The 25,415-nt window shown below is 43.2% G+C and overlaps 1 protein-coding gene across 1 annotated transcript in view; it reads right to left on the bottom strand.

The window, feature by feature from the left end:
- LOC124040648 (zinc finger E-box-binding homeobox 1-like) overlaps positions 1-25,415 on the bottom strand; it is a 110,830-nt gene that overhangs the window by 10,038 nt on the left and 75,377 nt on the right. The window contains exons 3-4 of the mRNA XM_046357729.1: positions 2,821-3,006; positions 2,458-2,669 (exon numbers count right to left, since the gene is read on the bottom strand). Coding sequence (XP_046213685.1) covers positions 2,458-2,669; positions 2,821-3,006 — 398 coding nt within the window. The remainder of the gene's footprint in view (positions 1-2,457; positions 2,670-2,820; positions 3,007-25,415) is intronic.

The raw sequence follows: 25,415 nt of genomic DNA, 5'->3' as shown, positions 1-25,415 counted from the left end.
GTTGATCATGGGGATGTTTTGGTCTGGATGAATATATTACATGTCACAACAGTACTCTGTCTGAAGTCAGTGCATACTCATGTTGCTGTCTGAAGGGCGTGTAATGCATTCCCAGTCAACAGTAACAGTAATCCTGCGTGGCTCAGTTGGTAGGACATGGTGCTTGGATGCCAGGGTTGTGGGCTACATTCCCATGGGGGACCTGTACTAAATAGTATGAAAATGTATGCAGTCACTCTGGATAAAGACATCTTGGTTCAAATTGCTCTGTCAAAGAATAAAGGGATAGTTCTGTACAGTACAATTCAAATACGGGTTTAAACGTTTAATAGGTCAGCTAACATGTTGTGTTCATCCCAAATGGCACCCTATTCCCGATGCAGTGCACATTTCTGACCAGAAAAAAGTATGCATTATATAGGGAATAGGGTTCAATTTGAGACGCAAACTTAGTTTGCATCTGTGTCAGCAGACAGTGATAAAAACAGTGCTGAGATAAGACAGAATTATGAATTGTAATGCAAAACAGAAATCCATAAAGTTAATTTATTCAACAGGAGCAGATAAACATCCAGGAATTTTTATAATATACAGTTCCAGTCAAAAGTTTGGAAACACCTACTCATTCAACAGTTTTTCTTTTAATTTGACTATATTCTACATTGTAGAATAACAGTGAAGACATCAAAACTATGAAATAACACATATGGAATCATGTAGTAACCAAACAAGTGTCATACAAATCAAAATTCTTTACGTTTAGTGGGGTGTTAGTGGGGCTGGGAAGGATGGCTACTTCTTTAAAGTAGCCACCCTTTGCCTTGATGACAGCTTTACACACTCTTGGAATTTTCCCAACCAGCTTCACCTGGAATGCTTTTCCAACAGTCTTGAAGGAGTTCCCACATATGCTGAGCACATGTTGGCTGCTTTTCCTTCACACTGCGGTCCAACTCATCCCTAACCACCTCAATTGGGTTGAGGTCGGGTGATTGTGGAGGCCAGGTCATTTGATGCAGCACTCCATCACTCTCCTTCTTGGTCAAATAGCCCCTACACAGCCTGGAGGTGTGTTGTGTCGTTGTCCTGTTGAAAAACAAATGATATTCCCACTAAGCCGAAACCAGATGGAATGGCGTATCGCTGCAGAATGCTGTGGTAGCCATGCTGGTCAAGTGTGCCTTAAATTCTAAATAAATAACAGGCAATGTCACCAACAAAGCAACCCCACACCATCACACCTCCTCCTCCATGCTTCACGGTGGGAACCACACATGCGGAGATCATCCATTCACCTACTCTCTGTGTCACAAAAGACACGGCGGTTGGAAACCAAAATCTCAAATGTGGACTCATCAGACCAAAGGACTGACTTCCACCGGTCTAATGTCTATTGCTCGTGTTTCTTGGCCCAAGAAAGTTTCTTCTTATTATTGGTGTCCTTTAGTAGTGGTTTCTTTGTAGCAATTAAACCATGAAGGCCTGATTCACGCAGTCTCCTCTGAACAGTTGATGTTGAGATGTGTCTGTTACTTAAACTCTGTGAAGCATTTATTTGTGCTGCAATTTCTGAGGCTGGTAACTCTAATGAACATATCCTCTGCAGCAGAGGTAACTCTGGGTCTTCCTTTCCTGTGGCGGTCCTCATGAGAGCCAGTTTCATCATTGAACTTGATGGTTTTTGCGACTGCACTTGAAGAATCTTTAAAAGTTCTTGAAATTTTCCGGATTGACTGACCTTTATGTCCTAAAGTAATGATGAACTGTCGTTTCTCTCTGCATATTTGAGGTGTTCTTGCCATAATATTGACTTGGTATTTAACCAAATAGGGCTCTCTTCTGTATACCCCCTTACCTTAAAGCTCAAATGCATTAAGAAGGAAAGAAATTCCACAAATTAACTTTTAACACTGCTCTTAATTTAAATGCAGTCCAGATGATTACCTCATGAAGCTGGTTGAGAGAATGCCAAGAGTGGCTACTTTGAAGAATATAAAATATATTTGTATTTGTATAAAAGTGGGAGGACTGATCGTATATTAATAACAGGCAGTCTGTGAGAGGGAGTGAGCTCAAGCAATGACAGCATCAGTGCTGCAAAAGTCTGGGAACTGTCCCAAAACACACAGGTTTTCCAGAAATCCCGTTTGGAGATCCCTGGAATCAGGAGGGAATAGTTAGGAACGCCAGAATACTCCAACAGGGTATCCTCCAATCACAGGGACAAGGAAAGAAACAGGCACAGAGACAGGCACACCCGCACACACACACACACACCCGCACGCACACTCGCACACACACACACACACACACACACACACACACACACACACACACACACACACACACACACACACACACACACACACACACACACACACACACACACACACACACACACACACACACACACACACACACACACACACACACAAACCAACATGTTGGTTGTGGTACCTGTACAGGTTCCTTGTGTTGAGTCTTGTGTTGGGTCATATGACGGTCCAGCTGTGTGCGGTAGGCGAAGGTGTAGCTGCACTGGGAGCAGCTGAAGTTGTCCTCACTCTTCTCGTGGCGCAGCTTGATGTGCTCCTTCAGGGCAGTGCAGCGTTTGTAGCCCCGCGAGCAGTACGGGCAGGTCAGGAGCTGGGAAAGAGTGTCTGGCGTGCCTGTATATATAGATAGAGAGAAGGAAAATACATTCAACGTGGAAGACCATGTTTTATGTGCCAAATCACTGAAAAGCTCTGCTGTCTCTCTGAAGATAGCATCATTATGAGTAGAAAAATAAGGTACGAGTTTTACGGTGCAGTGATGTACCATTCTCGTCTGGGACCCGTCTCTCAGGCCTGCTCTTCTGCTCGTCCTCTGGAGCTTCGGGGTAGATGACCGCTGTATCCCCCAACTGTAGCATCTCCTCTACCAGGGCATCCTTACCCCCCTCCTCCTCCTCCTCCTCCCCCCCTTCCTCCTCATCCTCCTCTTCAGAGCCACAGTCCTCCTTCACTGCAAAACAGAAACACAGGGATACATGGTCATGAAGCTGTTGCAGGTTCAGGTTGTTTTATATGTCTAGTGGCTCTCTCAAACATTTGTATCTACAAGGAACTCTTTGCATATAACCAGAATCGGTTGACAGGTTAATGTGGACTAAAATGTCACTGCAAAATATTAGGGTTCCTTCTTAATAACTCATCCCCAAAAGCCATGTAAACTTTAAAATCATTTCAGATCTAGTCTGTAGATTGTGAGAGAACAGTTCTCCCTTCTCCCTCTGTGTGACTAGTCTCTCAGATAACCACAGGATTGTGTGACCAGTCTTCCAGACCGTGTGCAGTGTGACAGGAGACAGCTGGAGGGCGCCTCAGGGTCTCTGTAACCTCAAATCAGCCTTCATCCAGCTCTCCCTTCACACGGTATAGCCATGACTACAGCACAAGACCCTGGGCCATCTCACTCTCTCTCACTCTCTCTCTCTCTCTCTCTCACATATTACTCACAAACAAACATACACACAGCACATTGGATTTCAATTACACCTGAAAACAGTATCTAAAAGAATAACAATTCCAACCATGGCCTGAAAATAATGCAAGGATAAAATGAAAACATGCATATACCAAGTTGATGTAGTCCTATGCCTTAGTAATATTAAACAAAGTGAAAGTGTGAAAGGTTCAACCATAACCACATATTAGTGTGAAACTCACCACTCCAAGCCTTCACAATGACTGACTCTTTCCATCTAATAAGGTGGCATGAGAGCCCTACAAGCTGACGAAGGCTGTCATCGAAACACGTCCATTTGACCTCTACTGCTGCTAAAGAACATAAAATACTATTTCAGTGAGTGCAGGTTTTCCTTTTCTCTGGCCCAGGTCAAGAAGGTCTGCCTGCCATGAGAGTTAGTAGGACTGCCTGCTGGACATCCAAACTGAGATCTCCACCGGCAGCACCCTCCCCTCACTGTCGATCACTTCTTTGTCTCCTCCTTTTTTCTTCTCCAGTGACACCTTCTCTCCTCCTCTCCTTTATCCCCTTCTCTCCTCCTCCTCCTCCTCTTTATCTCCTCCTCCTCTCCTTCTCCTCTCCTTTATCCCCTCCTCCTCTCCTTCTCTCCTCCTCCTCTCCTTTATCTCCTCCTCCTCTCCTTCTCCTCTCCTTTATCCCCTCCTCCTCTCCTTCTCTCCTCCTCCTCTCCTTCTCCTCTCCTTCTCACGCCACTCCAAGCAGAACACCCCACTAAACCTTCCTTCCCAGCCCCACTAACACCCCACTAAACCTTCCTTCCCAGCCCCACTAAAACCCAACTAAACCTTCCTTCCCAGCCACACTAACACCCCACTAAACCTTCCTTCCCAGCCCCACTAAAACCCCACTAAACATTCCTTCCCAGCCCCACTAACACCCCATTAAACCTTCCTTCCCAGCCCCACTAAAACCCCACTAAACATTCCTTCCCAGCCCCACTAACACCACACTAAACCTTCCTTCCCAGCCCCACTAACACCCCACTAAACATTCCTTCCCAGCCCCACTAAAACCCCACTAAACCTTCCTTCCCAGCCCCACTAACACCCCACTAAACATTCCTTCCCAGCACCACCTCTCTAACCACCAACTCACCCTCTACTGCGGACACAACTGTTGCATTTGTGTTGTCGAGAATATTACACAACTGTAACATTTTCCTTGCAGACCTGTACTCCCACAAGACCTGTTAATTGAAATGCATTCCATGTACAACCTCATGAAGCTGGTTGAGAGAATGCAAAGAGTGTGCAAAGCCATCATCAGGGCAAAGGGTGGCTACTTTGAAGAATCTCAAATATAACATATATTTTGACTTGTTTAACACTTGTTTGGTTACTACATGATTCCATGTGTATTATTTCATAGTTTTGATGTCTTCACTATTATTCTACAATGTAGAAAATAGTAAAAATAAAGAAAAACCTTTTAATGAGTAGGTGTGTTAAAACTTTTGACCCGTACTCTAACTCTACCGTATAGCCCTTCTTCTTAGTAACACCATAGTAACAGATGCAGATCACATATGTTACAACAACCAATAAGGATAAAAGAGAAACTCTGAGAAACTTGAGCACAGGTATTGTAGTGTCCACAACATATTGTTATTCCGTTCTACACCTCCTGTCTCAATATTGCACTCACACCACACTTATGACACACTCACGCCCTTACAAGCCTTGAGAGAGAGAGAGAGAGAGAGAGAGAGAGAGAGAGAGAGAGAGAGAGAGAGAGAGAGAGAGAGAGAGAGAGAGAGAGAGAGAGAGAGAGAGAGAGAGAGAGAGAGAGAGAGAGAGACAGAGACAGAGACAGAGACAGAGAGAGAGAGAGAGAGAGAGAGAGAGAGAGAGAGAGAGAGAGAGAGAGAGAGAGAGAGAGAGAGAGAGAGAGAGAGAGAGAGAGAGAGAGAGAGAGAGAGACAGAGAGAGAGACAGAGACAGAGACAGAGACAGAGACAGAGAGAGAGAGAGAGAGAGAGAGAGAGAGAGAGAGAGAGAGAGAGAGAGAGAGAGAGACAGACAGAGACAGAGACAGAGAGAGAGAGAGAGAGAGAGAGAGAGAGAGAGAGAGAGAGAGAGAGAGAGAGACAGAGAGAGAGAGAGAGACAGAGAGAGAGAGAGAGAGAGAGAGAGAGAGAGAGAGAGAGAGAGAGAGAGAGAGAGAGAGAGAGAGAGAGAGAGAGAGAGAGAGAGAGAGAGAGAGAGAGAGAGAGAGCTTCTTACGCGAGTGGTGCAGGTGTGGCTTCATGACAATGATCAAGAGCAGTCACTCACCGATTTGACAGCTCCAACGCAGTTACAATTCCGACACGCCAAAACATCGGCTATGCGGGTGTCGGCTATCGCCGGTTAACGCTTGATCTGATTGAATCTAGGCCTTGACCTGAGGATGCAATGGTACACAGCTCTGCTCTTCCCCTTCACCACCCTTCCTCCACTTCCTCTAATAAACACAACATACTCTGCTCAAACTGGCCTCAGAGCACACACACACACACACGACCTGGTTAACATAACTTGGTTATGATGATTTTATTTTTATTTTACCTTTATTTAACGAGGCAAGTCAGTTAAAAACGAATACTTATTTTCAATGACGGCCTAGGAACAGTGGGTTAACTGCCTGTTCAAGAGCAGAAAGACAGATTTGTACCTTGTCAGCTCGGGGGTTTGAACTTGCAACCTTCCGGTTACTAGTCCAACGCTGTAACCACTAGGCTACCCTGCCATAACAAAAGGGAGCTTTTCTTCCTGTATACCGCTCCGTGGTAATTCTCTGAAATTTTATATAAAGTTGATTTGATAGAATCCAACCTGAGAGAGAATCTGAATTCCCATGGATGGGTTTTATGTTAGGTAGCATGGTTAAGATAAGAAGACACTTGATTCTAGTATGACTGACAGTCAGAGCTACAGTTTAAAGTCTCAGTCTCCTCCACTGAAAAGACCTCTTAGCGGTTCCACCGCTCAGTGGATCCGAGCCATCGCTTAATACGACCGAAACTTCAGCAGGTAGCTATAGCGTTGCCATGGGGATTAAGCATTTTAAACGGTGCCAGGACCTGTGCCAGGAGGCCTTGGCCCTTCCTGCTGAGAGCAACCCAGAGAGGGACAGGTGCAGCTGGAGAGAGAAGATTCTGCCATAGAATTAGAATAAAGTAGAACGGACATCCCCATTCACCATCCACTATTGCCACGGTCAGAGCTTCTGCCCCCGTTCTACTCATTCTAATTCTATGGGCTCTGCTGCTAAAGGCCGTCTCATAAAAGGAGGGGAGGAGCCCAGGCTACAGGACTCCTGCTAACCCTCAATCCTTTCACTTCCCATGACCTCATTTTTTACCAGCTCTCCAAAACAATCCTGCTCTTCCACCTCTCTCTCTCTGCCCCTCCCCCTTTCTCTTACTCTCTCGCTATCTTCCTTTCTCTATTTTACTCTCCTTCTCTTTCTCTCTCTCTTTCTCTCTCACTCTCTGAGCTCATTCTTCAGAGACCTCTGAGTATTTTCTTCCACATTCTTTAATTATGCTTGATCTCTCTGTGAATCATCAGACTTGAGTAATTCCCATTCAAATACAAAAATGAATGGCAGCAGTCAAAGCCTCGATGGAAAATGTTCAATATCAGTGAGGAGGAACACAGTAAATCATCAGACCTCGGTTCAAATACTATTTGAAATATTTTTAAATACTTTATCTGCGCTTGATTGAGCTTGCCTGGTGCAATGGCACTAATAGAATAGTTGAAAAGGTGAAAGCCCCGCCCATCTGGCACTCTAGGTAGGCTAGAACAAACAAACACAAACATTTGATAGATTTCAAATATTATTTGAACCCACCCAGGTCTGAATAGCGTATGGTGCACCACTGTTTAGTCTTTCCCACACCGCGCTACAACATTTCACACAGACCCAACTGAATGTACAACCCAACATGGGTCCAACTGCAATGGAAATTATATACTGTATATAGAACCCCACATATAAAAAATGCTATAATATACTATGGCATAAATTCACTGTAGTGTTTCTGCAGACTTTACTGTAGTATTTATAGTATAAATTCTGTAGTGAAATAAAACTGTAGTGTATTCTATAGTAATACATGTAGTCTTTTGTGGATTGTCTACTGAACCAAAAAATGTACGCAACATGATCTTTTATTTCACGAGTTGAAATAAAAGATCCCAGAAATGTTCCATACGCACAAAAACGTATTTCTCTCAAATTATGTGCACAAATTTGTTTACATCCCTGTTAGTGAGCATCCTACTTTGCCAAGATAATCCATCCACCTGACAGGTGTGGCACATCAAAAAGCTGACTAAACAGTATGATCATTACACAGGTGCAACTTGTTCTGGGGACAATAGAACGTGCAGTTTTGTCACACAACACAATGCCACAGATGTCTGAAGCTTTTAGGGAACATGCAATTGGCATGCTGACTGCAATAATGTCCACCAGACCTCACAACCGCAGACCAGGTGTAACCACGCCAGTCCAGGACCTCCACATCCGGCTTCTTCACCTGTGGAATCGTCTGAGACCAGCCACCTGGACAGCTGGTGAAACTGAGGAGTATTTCTGTCTGTAATAAAACCCTTTTGTAGGGAAAAAACTCATTCTGATTGGCTAGGCCTGGCTCCTAAGTGGCTGCGTCATTTCCAGTCATGTGAAATGCATTGGTCGTAACAAATTTATTTAAATTGACTGATTTCCTTATATGAACTGTAACTCAGTAAAATCGTTGAAATTGTTGCATGTTGCAATTCTATTTTTGTTCAGAATAGTATACTGATGTATTTAGTCTAGTGTTTTTGCAGACTGCAGTATACTGATGTATTTAGTCTAGTGTTTTTGCAGACTGCAGTATACTGATGTATTTAGTCTAGTGTTTTTGCAGACTGCAGTATACTGTAGCATTTACTGTAGTGTTTTTGCAGACTTCAGTATACTGTAGCATTTACTGTAGTGTTTTTACAGACTGCAGTTTACTGTAGCATTTACTGTAGTGTTTTTGCAGACTGCAGTTTACTGTAGCATTTACTGTAGTGTTTCTGCGGACTGCAGTTTACAGTAGCATTTACTGTAGTGTTTCTGCGGACTGCAGTTACTGTAGCATTTACTGTAGTGTTTCTGCGGACTGCAGTTTACTGTAATATTTACTATAGTGTTTTTGCGGACTGCAGTTTACTGTAATATTTACTATAGTGTTTTTGCGGACTGCAGTTTAATGTAGCATTTACTGTAGTGTTTCTGAGGACTGCAGTTACTGTAGCATTTACTGTAGTGTTTCTGAGGACTGCAGTTTACTGTAGCATTTACTGTAGTGTTTCTGAGGACTGCAGTTTACTGTAGCATTTACTGTAGTGTTTCTGAGGACTGCAGTTTACTGTAGCATTTACTGTAGTGTTTGAGGACTGCAGTTTACTGTAGCATTTACTGTAGTGTTTTTGAGGACTGCAGTTTACTGTAGCATTTACTGTAGTGTTTCTGAGGACTGCAGTTTACTGTAGCATTTACTGTAGTGTTTCTGAGGACTGCAGTTTACTGTAGCATTTACTGTAGTGTTTTTGAGGACTGCAGTATACTGTAGCATTTACTGTAGTGTTTTTGAGGACTGCAGTTTACTGTAGCATTTACTGTAGTGTTTTTGAGGACTGCAGTTTACTGTAGCATTTACTGTAGTGTTTCTGAGGACTGCAGTTTACTGTAGCATTTACTGTAGTGTTTTTGTGAACATGACTGTTGTATTAACTATAGTGTTTTTGTTTTATTATCTTTGACATAGAAGTGAGGAAACCTTGAGGAAACCGACTGGAGAAATAATAAGAGCACATTTCCCACAACCTGTAGGTAGGTATAACTTGTTGTATAAACTGATTTTTCAGCGCTTCTGCTCTTTTCGATAACCAGTAGGGAACACAATATATGGTCCATACTTGGCATGTAGGATTCTCAAATATGGGTGGCATAATTTTAACATGGGGAAGGGGAATGGCCAGGGTATATAGTATGCAAATTAAATACTGTAGTATTTACTATAGTTTTAAAAAACGGTAGTGTTTTTGCAGACATTACTGTACATTGTTTTTTTGAGTGAATAATACTATATTATTTACTATAGTATTATACAAAATTCTACACATGATTGAGGGATATAAATTCTGTAGTGAAATAAAACTGTAGTGTATTCTATAGTAATACAAAATTCTACACATGATTGAGGGATACCACTGTGTGTAGTATAGTAAGTAATGTAGTATGATACAGTAAAGTGTAGTATTTTTCATGTGGGACACTGAATCCAGAGTCACATAGTAAACTGTTGTTAACTTGGGTCAAACGTTTCGGTTAGCCTTCCACAAGTGTCCCACAATAGATTTGGTGAATTTTGGCCCATCCCTCCTGACAGAGCTGGTGTAACTGAGTCAGGTTTGTAAGCCTCCTTGCTCGCACTTTTCAGTTCTGCCCACAAATTTTCTATGGGATTGAGGTCAGGGCTTGTGATGGCCACTCCAATACCTTGCCTTTGTTGTCCTTAAGCCATTTTGCTACAACTTTGGAAGTATGCTTGGGGTCATTGTCCATGTGGAAGACCCATTTGCGACCAAGCTTTAACTTCCTGACTGATGTCTTGAGATGTTGCTTCAATATATCCACAATGTTCCTCCTCATGACGCCATCTATTTTGTGAAGTGCACCAGTCCCTCCTGCAGCAAAGCACCGACACAACATGATGCTGCCAACCCCGTGCTTCACTGTTGGGATGGAGTTCTTCGGATTGCAAGCCTCCCCCTTTTTCCTCCAAACATAACAATGGTCATTATGGCCAAACAGTTCTATTTTTGTTTCATCAGACCAGAGGACATTTCTCCAAAAATTACGATCTTTGTCACCATGTGCAGTTGCAAACCGTAGTCTGGCTTTTTTTATGGTGGTTTTGGAGCAGTGGTTTCTTCCTTGCTGAGTGGCCATTCAGGTTATGTCGATATAGGACTTGTTTTACTGTTGATATAGATACTTTTGTACCTGTTTCCTCCAGCATTGTCACAAGGTCCTTCGCTGTTGTTCTGGGATTGAGTTGCACTTTTCGCACCATAGCACGTTCATCTCTAGAAGACAGAACGTGTCTCCTTCCTGAGCGTTATGGCGGCTGCTTGGTCCCATGGTGTTTATACTTGCGTACTATTGTTTGTACAGATGAACGTGGTACCTTCAGGCATTTGGAAATTGCTCCCAAGGATGAACCAGACTTGTGGAGGTCTACAATGTCTTTTCAGAGGTCTTGGCTAATTGATTTTGATTTTCCCATGATGTCAAGCAAAGAGGCACTGAGTTTGAAGGTAAGTCTTGAAATACATCCACAGGTAAACCTCCAATTGACTCAAATGATGAGAAGCTTCTTCTAAAGCCATAACATCATTTCCTGGAATTTTTCAAGCTGTTTAAGTTAAAGGCACAGTCGACTTAGTGTATGTAAACTTCTGACCAACTGGAATTGTGATACAGTGAATTATAAGTGAAATAATCTGTCTGTAAACAATTGTTGAAAAAATTACATGTGTCATGCACAAAGTAGATGTCCTAACCGACTTGCCAAAACTATAGCTCGTTAACAAGAAATTTGTGGAGTGGTTAAAAAACGAGTTTTAATGACTCCAACCTAAGTGTATGTAAACTTCCGACTTCAACTGTACATATTCACAGTTTTGTATACAGTGCAGTTGTCACGCCTGCACCCGCTCTCCCTCTCCAGCGCTCGAAGGCCAGAGATGCATGAAACCAATGCTTTTACGGTTACAGAAGTCAACAAAGAGAGAGAGCGCCTGGGGAATGGGAGTGGTGCTGGGGGCTGCAGGGCCTGGATTAACCTCTAAATCACCAGCGGAACAGAGGAGGAGTAGGCTAGCTAAGGCATATTGATCAGGGCTGGAGGCTCTACAGTGAAATAAGACAAAAATGACTAACCAAAACAGCAATAGACAAGGCATATTGACATTAGGGAGAGGCATGTGTAGCTGCATGATCAAAGGGTCCAGTGAGCAGTTAGGCTAGCTGGAGGCACGACGATTCGGATAGCTAGCAGGCCGGGGCTAGCAGCAAGCTAGCAGATGGGCCTCAGGGGGACATCGCAACAGGAGAGTCTGTTGAAACCCCCTCGGTCGGTTACGTCTGCAGACCAATCGTGATGGATCGGCGGGGCTCCGTGTCGGCAGCAAAGGGTCCAGGCCAATTGGCAGAAGAGGTATTGAAGCCCAGGAATTATCTGATGGAATTTTTCAGCTAGCTGGGAGAACGGCCTAGCTCCAGGCTAGCTCCAGGCTAACTGGTGCTTGCTTTGGGACAGAAACCCCCTCGGACGGTTACGTCGGTAGACCAGTTGTGATGGATCGGCGGGGCTCTGTGTCGGCAGCAAAGAGTTCAGGCCAATTGGCAAAAGAGATAATTGAAGCTACCTGGTGCTTGCTTCGGGGGACGTTAGAGACGTTAGCCAGGAGTAGCCACTCGGATAGCAGCTAGCTAGCTGCGATGATCCGGAGCAAAGGTTCGGAGCTTGCGGTAGGAATCCGGAGATGTGGTAGAGACATTTTTACACTCTTGGAATTCTCTCAACCAGCTTCATCAGCTAGTCACCTGAATGCATTTCAATGAGCAGGTGCGCCTCGTTAAGAGTTCGTTTGTGGAATTTCTTTCCTTCTTAATGTGTTTAAGCCAATCAGTTGTATTGTGAAACGGTAGGGGTGCAATACAGAAGATAGCCCTATTTGGTAAAACACCAAGTTCATATTATGGTAAAACAGCTCAAATCAGCAAAGAGAAACAACATTCCATCATTACCTTAAAACATGAAGGTCAGTCAATCCAAAAAACTTCAAGAACTTTTAAAGTTCATTCAATTGCAGCCACAAAAAAAACGATAAAGCGCTAAGATGAAACTGGCTCTCATGTGGACCGCAACAGGAAAGGAAGACCCAGAGTTACCTCTGCTGCAGAGAATAAATTCATTAGAGTTCACAGAGTTCAAGTAACAGACACATCTCAACATCAACTGTTCATAGGAGGTTTCTGCAAAGAAACCCCTACTAAAGGACATCAACAAGAAGAAGAAACTTGCTTGGGCCAAGAAACACGAGCAATAGACATTAGACCGGTGGAAGTCTGTCCTTTGGTCTGATGAGTCCAAATGAGATTTTTGGTTCCAACCGCCGTGTCTTTGTGAGATGAAGAGTACTGAACTGATGATCTCAGGATGTGTGGTTCCCACTGTGAAGCAAGGAGGAGGTGTGATGGTGCTTTGCTGGTGACACTGTCAGTGATTTATTTAGATTTCAAGGCACACTTAACCAGCATGTCTACCACAGCATTCTGCAGCGATACGCCATCCCATCTGGTGTGCCCTTAGTGGGACTATAATTTGTTTTTCAACTAGAGAATGACCCAACACAGCTCCAGGCTGTGTAAGGGCTATTTGACCAAGAAAGAGAGTGATGGAGTGCTGCATCAGATGACCTGACCTCACCCAACCTATTTTTATTTATTTAACCTTTAACCTTTATTTAACCATCCAAGTCAGTTAAGAACAAATTCTTGTTTACAATGACGGCCTACCCCAGCCAAACCCTAACCCGGACGACTTAGACCACTGCACCACTCGGGATGAGTTGGACCGCAGAGTGAAGGAAAAGCAGCCAACAATTGCTCAGCATATGTGGGAACTCCAGTTGTGGGAACTCCATTCAATCTCTGTCTTTTGTTTGACAAGCACTTTCATTAACTGAGTTGAAAATCAAATGGATCCACCCCCACGGACAGGCTGGCCACCACAGAGATGAATCCACCCCCACGGACAGGCTGGCCACCACAGAGATGGATCCACCCCCATGGACAGGCTGGCCACCACAGAGATGAATCCACCCCCACGGACAGGCTGGCCACCACAGAGATGAATCCACCCCCACGGACAGGCTGGCCACCACAGAGATGAATCCACCCCCACGGACAGGCTGGCCACCACAGAGATGAATCCACCCCCACGGACAGGCTGGCCACCACAGAGATTTATTTTATTTACAATTGTAAACAACACGGCAACTGTTTTATTCCTCAAGCTTCTGAAGTAGCAACAGTGTAGAATGATGGAGACAGAAACGAGAGAGGAGACCAAAACATAACCAGCTGAGAGTCGAGTGTAGAGTGTAAGAGACACTACTAATATGTTCTACAATCCTCCCTGCCTCTCCTCTCCCAGCACAGTGTTCTATGGGCTGATTCTGACCAGAGTTAAGTGAGTGTAGAGAGTAAGAGACACTACTAATATGTTCTACAATCCTCCCTGCCTCTCCTCTCCCAGCACAGTGTTCTATAGGCTGATTCTGACCAGAGTTAGGTGAGTGTAGAGACACTACTAATATGTTCTAAGAGACACTACTAATATGTTCTACAATCCTCCCTGCCTCTCCTCTCCCAGCACAGTGTTCTATGGGCTGATTCTGACCAGAGTTAAGTGAGTGTAGAGTGTAAGAGACACTACTAATATGTTCTACAATCCTCCCTGCCTCTCCTCTCCCAGCACAGTGTTCTATAGGCTGATTCTGACCAGAGTTAAGTGAGTGTAGAGAGTAAGAGACACTACTAATATGTTCTACAATCCTCCCTGCCTCTCCTCTCCCAGCACAGTGTTCTATGGGCTGATTCTGACCAGAGTTAAGTGGAGGTAAATGGAAAGTAATCCCCTTTTTATGCACTTTTCTCTCAGTGCTACAATCCTCTGATCTTGACAGTGTTAAACATGAGAATAGATTCTGACGAGATGAAGGTGAGTGTAGTGTGTCTACAGATACACTACTAATATGTTTGACAATCCTCCCTAATATCCTCTCCCATGCACAAGTGTTCTATGGGCTGATTCTGACCAGAGTTCCAAGTGGAAAAAGTATCTAGGCACTTTCTTTCTTTTATTCCAATAGAAAAAACAAAAGCTACTGATAACAGCTGGGTAAATGAGTACACCTCCCTGTTTGGAGATGGGCTGATTCTGACCAGAGTTCTGGAGTGTAGAATGTAAAACCAGTCAAATATGTTCAAACTCCCTGCCTCTCCTCTCCCAGCACAGTGTTCTATGGGCTTTTCCAGAGTTAAGTGAGTGTAGAGAGTAAGAGACACTACTAATAAAATCCTCCCTGCCTAACAGTGTTCTATGGGCTGATTCTGACCTTAAGTGAGTGTAGAGAGTAAGAGACACTACTAATATGCAAACTGAAAATTCTACAATCCTCCCTGCCTCTCCTCTCCCAGCACAGTGACTTTGGGATGCTTCTGACCAGGTTTGAACCTGAGTTGATGTATGAGACACTACTAATATGTTCTACAATATCCCTGCCTTTGCCCAGCACAGTGTTTATGGGCTTTCTACCATTTGTATCATGTTAAATACAAGCCACTATGTTCTAGGGCTGAGACCAGAGTTAAGTGAGTGTAGAGAGTAAGAGACACTACTAATATGTAATACAATCCTCCCTACATTTATAACTGTCACTTTAGTGTTAGTGTTCTTCATTTAAGTGAGTTTATATTTTGCATCATTCCATTTAAATCCTCCCTGCCTCTCCTTCCCAGCACAGTGTTCTATGGGCTGATTCTTCCAGAGGGTGGTAGCATTAGTGGAGCACAGTGTTCTATTAAGATAATAAGTGTAGAGAGTAAGAGACAATCATTTGGGACATGTAGCCTGTTTGAAGTGTTCTATGGGCTGATTCTGCACAAGTTAGACTGGCCACTGTCATACAGTTCCATGATTAGTGAGGATTCTGACCAGAGTTAAGTGAGTGTAGAGAGTAAGATTAATATGTTCTACAATCCTCCCTGCCTCTCCTCTCCCAGCACATGTCAGGGCTGTTCAACCGTTAATGTAGCACAGTGTTCTACTTTTTTCCAACCTTCTAATATGATTTTACTGAAGGAACTTGAATATGAACATTTCTATGAATCAAACTGTATTTTTGATTCCCAGCACAGTTTCTATAAAGGCTCTTCAAACCAGATTTTTAATGATTAAATGGAAACTAACCCTAAATAATCTACAAAATCTGAGTGTTTTGATCTTGAATTTAAACATGAGAATAGCATGCTATACGAGATGAAGGTGTGCCGGAGTGTGTCTACAGATACACCGTATTCTGAGTTTGACTTAATTCTCTCATAATATGCACGAGGAAACCATGAACAAGGTCTAGCGAACCTACCGGTTCCAAGTGGAAAAAGCATCTAGGCTACTTTCTTTCTTTTTTTTCCAATAGAAAAAACAAAAGCTACTGATAACAGCTGGGTAAATGAGTAACTCGTTTGGAGATGGGTTTTCCTTATGATCTCTGGAGACGAATGTGAAACCAGTCAAATAGAAGCAAACTGAAAATCATATGAACATGACATATATTGTGGCCCCTTTTCCACAGTAAAGTAGGCTATAAATAACTGTGCCTTTAGTTAGAATTGTTATTGCGTGCCATCATCATTTGCGTGGATGACATTTGGAGATGCTTCTGTAGGTTTGAACCTGCCGGGTTGATGTATGCGCTTTGGAACGTTTTAATTATATAACCAGGCTTTGCACCTTTTTATTTTACCATTTGTATCATGTTAAATACAGCCACTATCAGGAGCCGCCGTCAGTAATACCCACATACATTTATAACTGTCACTTTAGTGTTAGTGTCCTTCATTTGTAGTTTATATTTTGCATCATTCCATTTCATTCCGTTGACCTTTCTTTCCTCTGTCACGTCCGTGTAGTTGTTCCTGAGGGTGGCTAGCATTAGTGGAGCATATTAAGATAATAACGTGCAATCATTTGGGACATGTAGCCTGTTTGAATCATTATGGAACGCACAATTTACGAGGACTCGGCCACTGTCATACAGTTCCATGATTAGTGAGGATTAGGGTAGATTTATAGGATTCATGTTCAACCGTTAATGTACACTTTTTTCAACCTTCCAATATTTTACTGAAGGAACTTGAATATGAACATTTTCAGGATGAATCAAACTGTATTTTTGATTCATCAATATATTTTGCGTGTAAAGGCTCTCCAAACCAGATTTTTAATGATTCAGACATACTTTACTAACCCTAAATAATCTACAAAATCTGAGTGTTTTTAAATCTACCAATTGGTGCCGAAACAGAGACGAATATGCATATATTTCGATGGCTTCCTTTCACTGATCCCTGTATTCTGAACCCGTTCTCTTGATGTATTCTAGTCTATCGACACAATTGTAATTAAAGGTCAACCGTATTTAAAGGACTGGCTTAAGACAATTGTCCTGAAAACCCTATTGAATGAAAACTCCACGAGAAAATCTGTTGGCCAGCAAGTGGGAGGGTTTTCAGCAGTTTAATTAAATGTATTCAGCGTGCGCAAAGGGAACCACCCCTGCAAAGCGTGTTACGCACCTGCTTGAGGCAAGGCTGAATACCAACTACTGACAAGTACTTAGGAAAAGGCGTGCCTAGGAAAAACGTACATTTCCTAAATCGGAATCGGGCCCATAGTGCACTTCAGACTGTACAAATGGTGTGGAGTGGAGTGGCTCAGCGTCTGATTTAGCAGTGTAAAGTCAGAGGTTTTTCTATTATCAGGCCAATCGAATAAGGTGACAGCAGCCATTACCCGCTGCAGTATATATCTCTTCTGCTTGGCAGGAGAGGAGGGGAACTAGAGCAGGGACCAGGCTTAAATATACAGAGGAGAGCCTTTCACATAACGCAATCTAGGTTTTAGTCAACACAGAGTGAGAAAGGGAGGGGGTGGAGACAGAGAGTTTAACACTGGGAGTGCTAGGTTTACTGAGGTAGGTGGGTGCAGATGGTTCGCTACAATGCATTCGGAACGTATTCAGACCCCTTGACTTTTTCCAAATTTTGTTACGTTAAACCTTATTCTAAAACAATACATAATACTCCATAATCTCTCTCTCTCTCTCTGCTCTTTCCCCCATCTATTTCTCTATCGGTGTATTTAGGAGTCCAGCCAAAACCAAATGGAGTTTTTCATTTGTTCTAATAATCCCTCAGTAACTGTTCTGTTACCAGGAACTGTTCTGTCACCACCAGGTTCTGTCATACCTCTCAGAACTGTTCTGTCATACCACTCAGGAACTGTTCTGGTGGAGGTTAGAGGAACTGTTCTGTCATACCACTCAGGAACTGTTCTGTCATACCTCTCAGGAACTGTTCTGTCATGCCAGCCTAGGAACTGTCTGTCATACCTACCTACCAACTGTTCTGTCATACCTACCTACCTACCTACAGCTGAAGTCGGAACTGTTCTGTCATACACTTAGGAACTGTTCTGTCATTAAAACTAGTTTTTCAACCACTCCACAAATGTATTGTTAAACATCTATAACTTTCTGTCATACCGCTAGGAATCTGTTCTGACACAAGTCATTTTTCCAACAATTGTTTAGAGACAGATTATTTCATTTATAGTTCACAATTTCCAGTGGGTCAGGAACTGTTCTGACATACACTAAGGAACTGTTCTGTCAACAGCTCAGGAACTGTTCTGATAATTGTCATGGAACTGTTCTGTCATAGGCTAATTGACATGTTCTGTCATACCGTACTCAGGAACTGTTCTGTCAGACCGACCTTCAAACTCAGTGCCTCTTTGCTTGACATCATGGGAAAATCTGAAATCAGCCAAGACCTCAGAAAAAAATTTGTCATACCTCAACAAGTTCTGTCACACTTGGGAGAAATGTTCCAAATGTCTGAAGGTACCGTTCTGTCATCTGCACAAACAATGTACGCAAGTCATAAACACCATGGGACCACGCAGCCGTCATACCGCTCAGGAACTGTTCTGTCATACCACTCAGGAACTGTTCTGTCATACCGCTCAGGAACTGTTCTGTCATACCGCTCAGGAACTGTTCTGTCATACCACTCAGGAACTGTTCTGTCATACCGCTCAGGAACTGTTCTGTCATACCACTCAGGAACTGTTCTGTCATACCACTCAGGAACTGTTCTGTCATACCGCTCAGGAACTGTTCTGTCATACCACTCAGGAACTGTTCTGTCATACCGCTCAGGAACTGTTCTGTCATACCACTCAGGAACTGTTCTGTCATACCGCTCAGGAACTGTTCTGTCATACCGCTCAGGAACTGTTCTGTCATACCACTCAGGAACTGTTCTGTCATACCGCTCAGGAACTGTTCTGTCATACCACTCAGGAACTGTTCTGTCATACCACTCAGGAACTGTTCTGTCATACCGCTCAGGAACTGTTCTGTCATACCACTCAGGAACTGTTCTGTCATACCACTCAGGAACTGTTCTGTCATACCATTCTGTCTCCTAGAGATGAACGTACTTTGGTGCGAAAAGTGCAAATCAATCCCAGAACAACAGCAAAGGACCTTGTGAAGATGCTGGAGGAAACAGGTACAAAAGTATCTACATCCACAGTAAAACGAGTCCTATATCTACATAACCTGAAAGGCCGCTCGGCAAGGAAGAAGCCACTGCTCCAAAACCACCATAAAAAAAGCCAGACTACGGTTTGCAACTGCACATGGGGACAAACATCGTACTTTTTGGTCCTCTGGTCTGATGGAACAAAAATAGAACTGTTTGGCCATAATGACCATTGTTATGTTTGGAGGAAAAAGGCAAACGCTTGCAAGCCGAAGAATCCTATCCCAACCGTGAAGCATGGAGTTGGCAGCATCATGTTGTGGGGGGGGGGGCTTTGCTGCAAGAGGGACTGGTGCACTTCACAAAATAGATGGCATCATGAGGAGGAACATTATGTGGATATATTGAAGCAACATCTCAAGACATCAGTCAGGAAGTTAAACCTTGGTCGCAAATGGGTCTTCCACATGGACAATGACTCCAAGCATACTTCCAAAGTTGTGGCAAAATGGCTTAAAGACAACAACGGCAAGGTATTGGAGTGGCCATCACAAAGCCCTGACCTCAACCCTATAGAACAGTTGTGGGCAGAACTGAAAAAGTGTGTGCGAGCAAGGAGGCCTTACAAACCTGAATCCGTTACACCAGCTCTGTCAGGAGGAATAGGCCAAAATTCACCCAACTTATTGTGGGATGCCTGTGGAAGGTTACCCTAAATGTTTGACCCAAGTTAAACAATTTAAAGGCAATGCTACCAAATACTAATTGAGTGTATGTAAATCTTCTGACCCACTGGGAATGTGATGAAAGAAATAAAAGCTGAAATAAATTTCTCTCTACTATTATTCTGACATTTCACATTCTTAAAATAAAGTGGTGATCCTAACTGACCTAAAACAGGGAATTTACACTAGGATTAAATGTCAGGAATTGTGAAAAACAGAGTTTAAATGTATTTGGCTAAAGTGTATGTAAACTTCAAACTTCCGATTTCAACTGTACCTACCTACCTATCTGCCTACCTATCTGCCTACCTATCTGCCTACCTACCTGCCTGCCTACCTACCTACCTACCTACCTACCTACCTACCTACCTACCTACCTACCTACCTACCTACCTACCTACCTACCTACCTGCCTGCCTACCTGCCTGCCTGCCTGCCTGCCTGCCTGCCTGCCTGCCTGCCTGCCTGCCTGCCTGCCTGCCTGCCTGTCTGCCTGTCGTACTGTCTGTCATCAATGCGAACAGTTGTTTTGAGGGTGAAATTTCAACCACAGGATTATGTCATCATCAAATCAGGCTTTATTTAAACAGCACATTTCAGACATGGAATGCAACACAATGTGCTTCACAGGAAAAAACAAATAAAAACATATTTACTATACAACAAACATAAGAGGATAAAAAACTAAAGAATAACAATAAAAACTGAATGACTAAAAAAGCACCCTGAGGAACAGCAAAGCCAAAAAGGTGTGTTTTAAGATCTATTTAAAAAATGGCCACAGTTTTGGCCCCCCTCAGGTTCTCTGGCAGGCTATTCCAGAGTCTGGGGTGCATAGTACCTGCCTCTCCATGGTTTTTGGTGCTAGGCTTTGCGATAGTTAAAATGCCAGTGCCAGAGGACCTGAGGGACCTATTGGGTACATAACTTAAAAGCATGTCTGACATGTATTGGGGTGCATAATGGTGGAAGGATTTAAAAACCAAAAGAATAATCTTAAAATGAATGTTAAAACTCACAGGCAGGCGGTGCAGAGATCTGGTCTTGGTCAGTACCCATCAGTACCCGTGCTGCAGCATTCTGTATGTTTTGCAGTTGACCAATGGCTTTCAAAAGTTCCTAGAAGTCGTACTACATTCGCCAAAATACGAAGCATACAAGCAATGGACATAGTTCTTCAGAAAATTCACTTCACAATATTCTAGCATAGCATTACAGCAGTTGCTTGTATGTACCGGTATGTTATGTTGATTATTCACGTCATTATTAGCTAAGCGGTACTGTTCTTGTGCGTTCTCAATGGATTTTTGTTAATGAAGTCGTAAGATGTCTAGCTAGTAATTTGTTAGCCATACTAACAAGCTAGCAAGAAGTTGCATATCAACAGCATCAACTTCCAGTAGACAGGCGAAGCGTTACTACACTCAACTGAAAGGATATTGTTTGTTTACGGTATACTAAAATGTACTAATAGTATGTAGTATATATTCATTAAGTATGTAGTATACAGTAAGTTAGTATGTTAGTATTCAAACACAGCTCTGGTGTTTTATATTTTTTACCCGTGAATTAAAATATGCGGCCAGATTCTCTCTCTGTGCTTTGGCTCCAACAATAATTACCTCATTCTTGTCTTGATTTAGCTTAGGAAGTTGCGAGCCATCCAAGTATTTAAAAAACGAACACATTCTAATAATTTATCCGTGGAGCTAAAATCCTCTGGTGACACAAAAATGTAACGTTGTGTATCACCTGCATAATATTGAAAATCAATGCTGTGCTTTCTGATAAACTGAACAGTACCGGACCCAAAATCGAACCTTGTGGAACCATTTTCTTTGAGTTATGTTCACCAAGGGAGACAAAAAACTATTGACCAGTAAACTAGGTCTTAATCCATTTAAAAACTAGACCCGGAGAGGCCAACCCACTTCTCCAGTCTGTCCAGAAGAACATCATGGTCAACAGTGTTAAATGCAGCACTTAAATCCAAAAGTACAAGGACAGAGAGCTGTTTGGCATCTGTGTTGGCTCTAAGATCATTTACCACTTTAACTAAGGCAGTGGTGGGCCCGAAAACCAGAAAAATAAAAACAGTTGGCACTTTAAAAAAAAACATTTAGGTGTTTGAAAACCAATTTCTCCAGAATTTTGCTTAAGATTGTATGGTTGGAGATTGGCTGGCAACTGGAGCTGGAGAATCTAGATGACTTTTCTTTTGGAGTTTCACCATAGCAGTTGTTAATGCAGTGCCTGTGAACAGGGAGGGATTAACAATAGCTTGCACTTCTTCAGATATAAAATAAAACCTGTTTTGAAGAAGGTGGTGGGGATAGGATCCAGAACGCAGGTAGAAGGCTTAAGTAGTGATATCACTTTCCTGAGCATGTCTATGTCAACCAGGGAAAATAAATCCATAGTGCCTCTGCGTGGTAAACTAGGGCACATATCATCAAACTTCTCATCAGGTCTTGCTTGACTTATACCCGGTCTAATGTTTGTTATGTTATCTTATGTCGCAAACTCATCATATTTAGATGTGGAGGAAAGTTCACATAGATTTGCGGGGTTAGGATTTATCAGGCCATCAATGGTTGAGAAGAGCACTCTCACATTATTATGATCAAGTTTGAAAAATAAGCCAGTGTGGCATTTCCAATTGCCTTGTTATATATGCCAAGTTGCTCTCTCAGAGTATCATAATGGACCTGCAACGTTGACTCCCCACTCCCACTCTGCCTTTCTGCAATTTCTCTATCATTTATTAGTTTCTTCACTCATCCAAATGGGTATACGTTTGGATGTGGCCTTTTCAACTTTACTGTAGCTATGGCATCAATGGTTGCCCTTAATTTGCTATTAAACTTATCACTGAAATCACCACAAGAGGAAGGCAGAATAGGTGATGGAGTATTGTTCTTCAACTCAATCAAATCTGTAGCAACTTCAGAGATAAGATAGTGTTTCTGAATAATGCATTCAGTATTAACCTGTGCTATGGCAACAAGGTAGATACAAATACACAGTGGTGATCAGATAAAGCAGCATCAACAGTAGAAAGCCCCTTGGTAAAAACCAGGTCCAGAGTATGGCCACGGTTATGGGTGGGCCCACTAAAACATGTTGGATAAAGTCCATAGAGCTCAAAAGATTCATAAATACAATGGCCTTGGAGTCAGTCTCTTTGTCAACATTAATATTAAAATCACCCAGCACAATGATTTTTATCATAGTTCTCAAGGACAACAGACGATAGTTCAGATAAATCAGTAAAGAAAGTGGGGCAGTGCTTTGGTGGCCTATACAGGGTTATGGACAGCACAGGTGTGACATTTAAACAGTATAGCATGATGCTCTAAAGTCCCAAAGTCGCCAAATGAAATGTCCTAACAGCTGAGAGCATTAGTAAAAATAGAGGCTGCCCCTCCACCCTTTTCCCCTTTTTTGATAGAGTATGAAAAGCTGTAGTCCTGGGGGGGGGGCTTCAATTAGAGTCTGAACTACAGTTTGAAGAGAGCCAGGTTTCAGTGGGTAACATGCAATCAACTTTGTGCTCAGTAATGAGTTCATTTACGAGAAAGGTTTCACTAGTGATTGCTCTAATATTTAAAAGTGCCATATTCAATGAGTGTGGGCCACTCTGCCTTGGGGCGTCTGCCTAGACGTAACCAATGGAATAACAACCAAATTATTAACGTTACAAACACGTTTTCTGACAGTCTCCAATCTATCAGAATGGTAGGAGATGACGGTTTGTATAAACTCACTAGAAGAGTTAAAGGAACATAAATGAGATTACTTGCAATAACCATAGTGCCATTTCTGCAGGAGTTGATATGGTTTCCAAGTCCTCTGTTTGCTTATTCTGAAAGGGAGAACTGGAGCACTACCAGACCCTGTCTGTCAGTGTCTAAAACAGTTTGTGATGTTGCTGGAAATAATCGTGGAACCTCTGCGGTTAGGGTGAACCCCGTCTCTTTTAGAAAGTGCAGGTTGCTCCCAAAGCCAATCAAAGTTGTCACAAAATGAGACATTCCTGTCGTTGCAAAGGATTTTCAGGTACTCTTTCAGGGCAGAGTCAGCTCAAACGTTCTGAATCCCTTCGGTAGAACGGGAGGGGGCCAGAGATAATTATTCTCTTCCCTGTGCGAGCGTGGGTCTTTAAAAAAATGGTAGTCCTGTCATGTATTGTATTGTCATGTCTTGTCCCTGTGCTTTCTCTTCTCTTCGTTTCCCCCTGCTGGTCTTATTAGGATTCTTTCTCTCTCTCTATTCCTCTCTCTCTATCGTTCCGTTCCTGCTCCCAGCTGTTCCTCATTCTCCTAACGACCTCGTTTACTCTTTCACACCTGTCCCCTATTTTGCCCTCTGATTAAGTCTCTATTTCTCTCTCTGTTTCTGCTTCTGTCCTTGTCGGATTCTTGTTTACCGTTTGCTGTACCCTTGTTCCGTTCTGTTGTATTCTGCCTCGTCTTCAGATACTGCGTGTGAGCAGGTGTCTCTATCCTCTACGGCCCGCACCTACCCGAAGGGACCTGCAGTCTGTTGCCGCAAGCCCTGCAACTCTCCCCAACTAAGAGGATTTATGTTTTCCCTGTTTGGACATTTCCTGTTAAGGATTGAGGATTATGTTTTCTCTGTTTGGACTTTAATAAACTCAGTTTCTGTTAAGTCGCTTTTGGTTCCTCACTCACCTGCATAACAAGTCCTCCCTCAGTTCCTCAGATTGCCTAAAACGAAGGTTGTTAAAACCTACGTGGGTAACGATGGTGTACATACTGGAGTAGTTGGCCATAATCGTGGGGAGGAAAGAGCTGATGTCATGGTCACAGGCTCCTGGGTGACAGTGGAACTTTGTCGGTCTACAGAAATCTCTCACCATCGAGCTGCCCACAGTGGTTATAAGCACCGACGCCGGAGATGAGAAGCAGGTATGGGGAGTCAACATTTAATGAGGAACAGATGGGTAACAGGACCGTAACAGCGTCAGCACACGCGTATACAAAGACATACGGGCATTAATTCAGCAGTGGGGAACAGAGATGGGGAACTGACAAGTATTGGAGAGTTAATAAACAGGTGATTGAGTCCAGGTGAGTCCAATAATACGCTGATGCGCGTGACGGGGAAAGGCTGGTGTGCGTACTGATGGTGGCAGAAGTGCGTAATGCTGGGAAGCCTCTCTCCTTCGCACGCCAGGGAGGGAGAGCGGGAGCAGGTGTGACAGGTGGTAGTGATGGGATCCGATGGGGAAATGACCTGCTGAACTGTGGTGGCCGTGGGGGAGGGTGCCACCCCCCCTGTTGGTATACGCTCAGGATTCGTGCTGACTCCCGGGGCTGGTAGGTCCGTCTCAAGAGGGGCAAAGCTGCTTGATAGCTGGATCGGATCTTCTCAGATAGATGGGTGGCCAGGTCTCCCATGTGGCCGTGCAGTTGAATTAGATCAACACCGCCCAAATCATTGACAGCTTTGCATTTAAAAGTCAGATCGGTTTGCCTGGTTTACAGCAAGGTCAGTGTACATGTCATTCGTGTTCATTGTGTTAAGCAGGTTTTCCTTTTCTCGCCGCCTGCTAACAGCCAGAGGATCTCTTTCCTAAGATGCTTGATGGTGGTGGATTTAGGGCAGACAAATCTCTAAATTCTCTACCACATCTCCGGATTCCTACCGCTAGCTCTGAAACTTTACACCGGATCATCACAGCTAGCTAGCTCCAATCCTAAT

Source organism: Oncorhynchus gorbuscha, linkage group LG08, assembly GCF_021184085.1.
Source record: "Oncorhynchus gorbuscha isolate QuinsamMale2020 ecotype Even-year linkage group LG08, OgorEven_v1.0, whole genome shotgun sequence".
Lineage (NCBI taxonomy): Eukaryota > Metazoa > Chordata > Actinopteri > Salmoniformes > Salmonidae > Oncorhynchus > Oncorhynchus gorbuscha.
Note: the sequence above shows the minus strand (reverse complement) of the source record. Positions and strands in the feature narration are given on the sequence as shown.